Source organism: Lemur catta, chromosome 2 (assembly GCF_020740605.2).
Source record: "Lemur catta isolate mLemCat1 chromosome 2, mLemCat1.pri, whole genome shotgun sequence".
Classification (NCBI taxonomy): Eukaryota; Metazoa; Chordata; class Mammalia; order Primates; family Lemuridae; genus Lemur; species Lemur catta.
Genome location: NC_059129.1, coordinates 54,412,420 through 54,421,530, shown reverse-complemented (window position 1 = coordinate 54,421,530; position 9,111 = coordinate 54,412,420). Strand labels below are relative to the sequence as shown.

General features: G+C 39.6%; 1 protein-coding gene across 2 annotated transcripts; it reads left to right on the top strand.

The window, feature by feature from the left end:
- The first annotated feature begins 302 nt into the window (after positions 1–302).
- ENPP5 (ectonucleotide pyrophosphatase/phosphodiesterase family member 5) lies at positions 303–8,888 on the top strand. Of its 2 annotated transcripts, none has more exons than XM_045543672.1 (4): positions 303–360; positions 2,621–3,484; positions 4,977–5,153; positions 7,549–8,888. In XM_045543672.1, the coding sequence occupies exons 2-4, from the start codon at positions 2,656–2,658 to the stop codon at positions 7,974–7,976; spliced, it is 1,434 nt and encodes a 477-aa protein (XP_045399628.1). In that variant the 5' UTR covers positions 303–360; positions 2,621–2,655; the 3' UTR covers positions 7,977–8,888. The 2 variants fall into 2 exon arrangements, with proteins under 2 accessions (XP_045399628.1, XP_045399627.1); XM_045543671.1 differs by having other exon boundaries at positions 324–482.
- Positions 8,889–9,111: the final 223 nt, after the last annotated feature.

The following is a 9,111-nucleotide window of genomic DNA, read 5'->3' as shown; positions in this document are numbered from 1 at the left end:
CAGCACCACTGCCGTGTGGGAGAGGCACTCTGCAAAGACTGGGTGTCACCAGGCAGTGACAGGCCCTGCTGGAGCGTCAATCGACCGTCCCGGTAGCCTCCCCACCTCTCTGACCTCCCAGCTGGGTCCCTCCCGGCCCTCTGTCCCCGCGGGCTCCTCCCCCCGCATCCTTCGAACCCAGGCAGCACCCGCCCCCGCTCCTGCTGACTGACAGGCGCTGCAGCCACTCCGCGGAGCCTGGCTTTCGCCCGGCGCCCCGGGCGTAGGTGACCATCTCCGCCGTAGCCAATGGGAGCCAAGAGGCCGGGCGAGCGGCGGGAGGCGGCGCGGGTCAGGTGCTCCGCGCGAGGTCGCGTGCAGGTGAGCTGCTGCGGTCCGTGGGGCGCCCCTCGCTCCCGTCTCCCCGCGGTCAGCCCCGGCCTGCGGGAGGGAGCCTCCTCCAGGCCCGTCCTCCCACCGCCCCAGACCGGATCGCCGCGAGGGTAAGAGCCCAGGGGGCGGGCGGCTTGCCTCCCGGGGACCCACACCGCCGCTCTGGGCCCCCAAGGCTGTCGCGCCCTCGCCTTGCCATTGCATATTTATCTAAAGAGCCCACGGAGGCATCTGCCGGCCTCGGCGGGCGAGAGGTCCGGGAATTAGGAACCTACCCTGCCCCGCGACCCTTCCTGGCGGAGAAGATGGGGCGATGCATCCCCTGTCGTGACGCCTACCCGCTCTACACAGACCTACTCCTTTACTTTTCCTCTTCTTCCCTTTTTTTTCCCCCCAGGTATTTCTTTTTATTTATTTATTTATTTATTTTTATTTTTATTTCAGCTTATTATGGAGGTACAAAAGTTCAGGTTATATATATTGCCCATGCCCCCCATCCCCCCCCCAGTCAGAGCTTCAAGCGTGTCCATTCCCCAGACAGTGCGCATCGCACTTGTCATTCTTCTTCCCTTTAATTGGCGCCCCTACCCTCCAGATTTCCAAAGCTGTGGAAGAAGGATTAGAGGGGAAGGAGAATTGGAAAGCAGCACAGAGAAATCTGGACCTAGATCTAAGAATTCCACTGCTTTGTGCATTTTCTGCATGGAAAAGGAAAAAAAAAATGTGATTTCTTTCATCCCCACCCCCACCTCTCTGTTCATTGCTTTATGTCATCCATGTGATAATAGTGTTGGTTCTTCTTGCCAAACATTCCTAAGCTTTAGACAGCACTGGATCTTTGCTTTTGTTGGTCCCAGGAAAGCAGTTCTCGCCTGCTTACCCCATTTGCTGACTTAATTTGCTAAGATAGATGAAAATCAGGTGTTTCATGTAGTTGATTCTCTCTCTTTTTAGCCTTAAATTACATTTGGTTGATACTAGCCTTCCTTGTATTAGGAAGGTGGGGGAGAAGGGAAGGAGAAGGAGGAACCACCATCCTCTGCCGGATATTTAGTAAACATACTTGCAGTTCCCTATTTGCAAATTCCCTGTTGCAACTATTTTTAATGTTCCTTCCAAATGGGAAAAGTTGTTGCCAAGCCAAAACCATTAAGAAATAGTTTTAAATTTAAATTTAATTTTTGAACCATTGTCTTTGAGGCCCCCCAGTACCTAAAACAATTAAAGTTTAAGTAAGTAATATCTAGATATGGTGAAATTACAGTTAAAAAACAAAGTAATTACTGCCCTCAGCTCATACACATAGTTTACACATAGTTTGTGCTCCCCAAAGCAAAGCAAGCCTGCCAAGCAGTTTTTACTTCTCTATGCCTATAATATAGCAAGGCAAAGCAGGATCTATTTTTGAGGTTTAAAAATATCTTCAGCATTTTCAAATTAGGAAGATGTCAAAAGCTGAGTTCAAGAGATTTCTTTGCCCAAAGTATGGTTAGATCCAGGTTTTGGTGGGCTTATAAATACCTTCATGCAAGAATGGACAGGAAAAGGAGAGAACAAAAGATCCTTGATGTGCACCCTAATGAGAACTGACAAAATTTACATGTCCATCGGGTTTATCATGTTGCCCCTTAGTAGCTTTCTTGAATATAATAAAAGGTTTTTAGAAATATACAGATTTAAAAAAAAAAACCAAGAACCTTGATCCAAAATGATTTAATCTTGGGAAGTACTCTAGTAATACTTCTAGCCATGATAAACCAAACATTGGCTTGGAATATATATAAAATATATATTTTTTAAAGCACCATCATTAAATTTGCTAATGATACTTTGTTGTTGCTAAGTTCCTACAGTTGGTTTGGCCATAGTGATAAATATATTCAAAGGCATTTGACTGTATAAAAGTTTCTGATTAGAAGTCAGAAGTCTGGGTCAACCTGAAAATGGTTTTGAAACATTGTATATAAATTATATCACATCTTAAAATGCTATTGGGGAGCTCATTTAAATAATTCCTTTGAGGAATATTTAGATAAATTGTTAGTAAAAAGCTTTTAAAATGCAACTAAACTTCATAGCTGTATTATACATGTAGCCTCAGGTCTCTTGTCCTGGAGTTCTGCAACATAATTCTTCCAGGCTTTGATTTATGATGTACCTGGAATTACTAAACACCATCACTCTGAGTTTGGGGTAAAGTGTACAAAACGAAAGTATTGCCATTAACTTCTATATGTTTATTCTACAGATTATCTTACACTGAACTGATCACGTACTTTGAAAATGACTTCAAAATGTCTCTTGGTGCCCTTCGTACTTGCTGCACTAAATCTTTCAACTACATTTTCTCTCCAACCAGACCAGCAAAAGGTTCTTCTAGTTTCATTTGATGGATTCCGTTGGGATTATTTATATAAAGTTCCAACACCCCATTTTCATTATGTTATGAAGTACGGTGTTCATGTGAAGCAAGTTACTAACATCTTTATTACAAAGACCTACCCTAACCATTATACTTTGGTGACTGGCCTCTTTGCAGAGAGTCATGGGATTGTTGCAAATGACATGTTTGACCCTATTCTGAACAAATCTTTCTCCTTGGATCACATGAATATTTATGATTCTGAGTTTTGGGAAGAAGCAACGCCAATATGGATCACAAATCAGAGGGCGGGATATAGTAGTGGTGCAGCCATGTGGCCTGGAACAGATGTAAAAATACACAAGAGCTTTCCTACTCACTACATGCCTTACAATGAGTCCGTTTCATTTGAAGATAGAGTTGCCAAAATTATTGAATGGTTTACATCAAAGGAGCCCATAAATCTCGGTCTTCTCTATTGGGAAGACCCCGATGACATGGGCCACCATCTAGGACCCGACAGTCCACTCATGGGGCCTGTCATTTCAGATATTGACAACAAGTTAGGATATCTCATACAAAGGCTGAAAAAGGCAAAGTTGTGGAATGATCTGAACCTAATCATCACAAGCGATCATGGAATGACCCAGTGTTCTGAGGAAAGGGTAATAGAACTTGACCAATATCTGGATAAAGACCACTATACCCTGATTGACCAATCTCCAGTGGCAGCCATCTTGCCAAAAGAAGGTAAGTCTGACCTGCGTGGGGACCTGAGGCTGGGTCTGCGTTTGCCCGGTGTGGTTAGGTGAATAGGGATTTCTGTTTCTGTGCCTTTTAGTAAACTTGCCTGTGTCATGGTCATATTCTGGGATTTAATCCTTAGACTCTGAAAAAACAAAATCTCTTTTCTCAGAGTCTAATTTTTTCCTAGAATATTGAAATTGATGCTCTCTCTACATTTATGGTAGTAGGTTTTAACCATATTGGAATCATAGAATACGATGAAAGCTACAGTTTCCCTTCTCAGCAAAAGTGAGATGCACAGGTACATACAAAATTCAAATACAATTACAGTGAATTCATGGAACCCTAAAGCCTTCTATAGACCCTTAATTGGGATCTGCTTCATAGGGAAGCAGTAGAGTGTAAGAAGGAGAAAGAGCTTTGGTTAATCTGAGATTTATTTTCCTTATTTATAAGCAGGAAAAGTAATAACGATACCTTGTACTTTTTAAAACCTCTCCTGGAATCCTCATACCAAACCTGTCACCTGGGCGTTGTCTCCACTGACATGGAGACAGGTATGATAGCCGAAAAGGTTCAACATCCCCAGGTCACAAAGTAAGTGGCAGAACATGACTCAGACCTGCTCTTCTGACTCACATTTTATCACCTCTTAGGATTGGTTTTAGGTCTCAAATGGTAGAACAAGAGCTTAAAAAGCTGGATATCTCACAATTGAGAATTCTATCCTCAATCCCTCAGAGGGAAATTAAGAGAATCACATGAAATAGCGAATGTTAAAATATGCATGTGCACCTACACACAGTTTTCAACAAATAAGTTTTTTCTTGTTGTTTAAGAAAATCACATTAATCCTTCAATTTCTCTTATAAAATTGCAATGGTGTTCTCTTGTTGGGGTGTGGGAGGCAGGGACAAAGTCCCAATAAATGGATTTGAAAAATAAGAAAAGAAATAAAAGACAGTGCCCAGGTTTGCTGCAGTTGCAGTTACAAGGAACACCTTGGCAACACCTCCAGGGTTTTGAGGACCTTTCCATTTTACAAGCTGCTTTCCACCCTCAGTCTGTCTTTTCCTAGCACCCACTCTCTACTTACCATGTTTTCTTGCTAGAGATTCTCTGTCCCTGCACTCATAACTACGAGAACCTATCTTTGTTTTTGTTGAAGTATTGTAGTACCCTTGACATTTTACTTACTGCCATTAATGAATATGTGTATGTATGTATGTGTTGAAGTCTTTAGAAATTAGAGATTTCTAGTTCTATAAAATGTCCTCTCTGAATTTATTTATGACAGAAGATTAATTATTTCTCGGTTTCCCCTTCCAAGAGTCTTTCCCCCGAGAGGAAGGGGAGTTCTGATGTGTCTGTCTGTATTTCATTATGTTCAGCTTGCTGGCTTTTTGCCTCAGTAGGGAGTCTGTTGCCCATGGTTGTTTATCTGAGTGTAGCAATGAGTATCTTGTTCCAAGTGCCTCTCCTACCTTCTCTTTAGGTAAATTTGATGAAGTCTATGAAGCACTAGCTCATGCTCATCCTAATCTTACTGTTTACAAAAAAGAAGAGATTCCAGAAAGATGGCATTACAAATACAACAATCGAATTCAACCAATCATAGCAGTGGCTGACAAGGGGTGGCATATTTTACAGAATAAGTCAGAAGACTTTCTGTGTGAGTATGTTATAGTATTTCTTCCCACTGTGCATCACTTTTTCGGTAAAGTGGAGGCTATGGATAATGTAGCAGTTCATTTACTGATGTTTTTACCCTCTGTTATTTGAATGTTGAAGGAACCATATTGTGTCCATACTTAACTATATAGAAATGCTTTTTTAGACATTGGTTCTTGGTATATATAAGAGACGTACAAAAGTGTCCCTTTAGGTAGAATTGGGTTCCTACCATGTTTCTTGTCTAAAAGAAAAGCAGTTGCCTGACAATGGCATTTGCAGTGTGTTTGTGGCTCATAGTACCAGGTGTGTGTATAGATGCATGGTTTCCAGTTCTTAAAACAGGTTTTAGCTACTGCTAATAAACTGCAAAACAGTATTTAATCATGCCAGGTAAACTGTATTAAGAAGTCCTTTAAAAATGATTTCCTTGACCATGAGAATAATTTCCGCTTTGCATGTTCAGATTTTCATGTATTGTGTAGGTAGCTCTTATGTTAGAGTGATTGCTCAAAAAAGGACTGCTATTTTTTAGGAGATTTTTATTTGACAGTTATCATAAATTTAAGGGGGCTCTCTAGAAATTTTCGTCTAGTGAACTACAATTACACAATGGAGTGGTCACCTCTATTTTTTGACAGAAAACCTTTAATGCTCCTATTTATATTTTCATTGATTCAACAAATAATTGAATATTGTCCCCCATAGTCCTTTTCGGCCAGAGTTCCACAAGATAATTAAGCCCTAATGTCCAAAAGCAGTGATTCTCAAAGTGTGTTCCCTGGCCCAGCAGCATCCAAATCAACTAAGAACTTTTTAGGAATAAACAATTCCTGGGCCAACCCAGACCTACTGAATTAGAAACTGTGAGGGTAGGGCCTAGCAATCTGTTTTTACATGCCCCCTAGGGGTCTCATACACACTGAAGTTTGAGAACCACTGTCTTTAGGCGTCCATTATTAAATACTATCTACTAGATCAAGCATTTATGGTAGGGGCTACCATTATAAAACAAAATCCCTATTCATAGGAAAGATTTTATATAAGTCATAATGATTTAATTTGAAATCTGATTTTCTAGTAAATGTGATAGGAGAGAATCATCTTTGCCTTCATGATTGGGAGTCCAGATCCCAACTTCTCATAGAAATGAAAACAGCAATCCTCCAATTACAAATTATATAATGGCGTAGTAACCTGTGAGATAATTACTAGTGATTCATAAATCCAGCATTATTTTTACTTGAATAAACTCAAAGAATCATGGCATTTAGAATGACTTCTTCAGACAGATTTTGCCAGGAAAACTTCAAATGACTTTGAGACAACTAGGGGTCAGTTCATGACTTCCAGAGAAATTGATTAAGGACTTTTTGGGAGGCTGTGTTTGTGTTCTCATTGCATATTTTCCTGTAGCAATTATAGGTGTTAGAGATTGACTTACTGTCATTCCTCTCACTACCTTTATTTTTTAAATTAAAAAAAATGTTTTTTATTGATACATATTAGATGTACATATTTTCAAGGCGCATGTGATATTTTGATACATTCATATAATGTGTAAAGATCAAATAAGCATCACCTGAACTAATTATCTTTTCTTGATGATAATAATGCCTATTGGTTTTCTTAGGTTGCTGTCTTAATAGCAGTAGCTCCTTTGCCTTGCACCTGGATGTTGTGCTAGGCACACATGCCTTTAAAATGTGGCTTTTGTTTTCAATTTGGCATTAATTTTGTATCACTTGATACATATGTCAGAAGACTCCTGAAGTTTTTATTTTATAGCCACACTAAAGTACACAATGCTAAGTTGGATCCTGATCTGAATCATCAAAGTCAAGATCTTTCCCCTCTACATACAAGTACTGACCTTTGTTTTTCAGCAGGCATTGTAGCTGTAACTATACGTTGGATTTTTGTGGTTGCTTTTGTTTTTCTTTATGTGTTGTTTTTCCCCTTTTATTAGTAATTAGGAGTTTATTGTCTTCATGACTAAGACTAATAGCATCTTTATCCCTTTATCTTCAGAACAATAATTGGAACATAGTAGGTATTGTATTTGCTGAATATTAGCTTGCCAGCCACCAGAAAAAAAAAAAAAAAAACCACTCTAATTATTTCCTGACTTGGCTCAGCTTTGCTCTCCACCCTGCTTCCTCTACTGCGTAAGGTAGTGTTGGCCTGTGAGAAGCATTTGTGATCATTTGCCTTTTCATTTCCTGAAGTAAACTGTGATGTTGACAACAGCACAGAATGTTTGTAAAAAATTATTTTATTTTTCCAATCAAATTAGATAAAATTTGCCTTTAAGTTCAGAGCTTGACCGTATAACAATTGTTTCCATTCTAATGCCATCTTGTTGGCTAACTTATTCATGCATTTTCTCTTTGCAGTAGGCAACCACGGTTATGATAATGCATTAGCAGAAATGCATCCAATATTTTTAGCCCACGGTCCTGCCTTCAGAAAGAATTTCACAAAAGAAGCCATGAACTCCACAGATCTGTACCCGCTGCTGTGCCACCTCCTCAACATCACCACCATGCCACACAATGGATCATTCAGGAATGTGCAGGATCTGCTCAGTTCAGTAACTCCAAGCCAAATTCCTTATACCCAGAGCACTACACTCCTCCTTGGGAGCGTCAGCCCAGAAGAATATGAGGCAGAGGAGTCATACCCTTATTTCATAGGGGTCGCTCTTGGCAGCATTATAGTGATTGTATTTTCTATAATTTTCATTAAACATTTAATACGCAGCCAAATACCTACCTTACAGGATATGCAGGCTGAAATAGCTCAACCGTTATTACAAGCCTAATGCTACTTTGAAGTGAAATTGCATATTGAAGTGGAGATTGCATAGTTCTGTCAGTGTTTAAAGGTTTCAGATTCTAAGAAATCAGATGCAGACATTTGCAGAGACTATCAAGCAGTTATATGCATATTTAGGTACAGTCTCACCCACACACACCCCCATGTACACACACAGACCAAAATACCCAGACTTGCAAAGGATTAGAGATATGAGAGTATGTCTCCATTGTTCTCTTTAGCTTGGGAAGAGATAAGATCCTGCTTTATTTGGACTTGGCACATAATGTTTATATTTAGCAGCTTTGCACTATTTAAAGTACCTTATACATTGCACTTTAAATTACTGTCCTGAGAACCTTTATTTGAAATACACTTTATGGATAATGGTGTCTTACAACTTGGTTGAAAACAACGTTTTGCGCCCATGTCACAGAATAGTACTTATTCGTTTTTCAAACTGGATGAAATTTCTAATAATTCCTGAATAATGTAGAAATCTATTTTCTTAAATCAGGACAACCATTGAAAATTAAATGTGACAACCTTTGTACCTTTAATTTTGGAGAAATGTATTCCCTACAGCAGGGTGCATCTGTGGGTGTTTCTTGTCATATTTCTTTCCAAAAAACATGGGTTTTTTTCCTTTGTTTGTTCCCCAAAAGAGATCCAAATACTGACAGATTCATTCTGTCATAAAATTAATTATTGCTATTTTCTGATTAGTCAAATTACTCTTATTTTTATAATAATGAAGGCACCACAAATATACATTTCTTTCCTGTGTAGGTCAGCCATGGCCTGAATAGAAGAGATCAGGCACCATCTCTGCAATGTTTTCTCTTGTCTGTAATTAATTTGCTTCTTTGAAAACTAAATCATTATCAATAGCATTAAAACTCAAATTAGATTTTAAAAAGTTTGTTTTCTTTCTGGCAGCATGTAATAAACAGAGCACAAGCATCTTTTAGATTTGCACATTTGAAGATCCAGAGTTGAAAAACAGCACAAATTATATTAGGTAAAATATAGGCCACTCAATTCTTGAGCTGTGTGGAACCTGAGAAATAAATTAGGCAGGACCTCATCTGAGATATTCACACTCTACCGAGAGCAATGGTAATGAGTGCCTATAGGCAAAC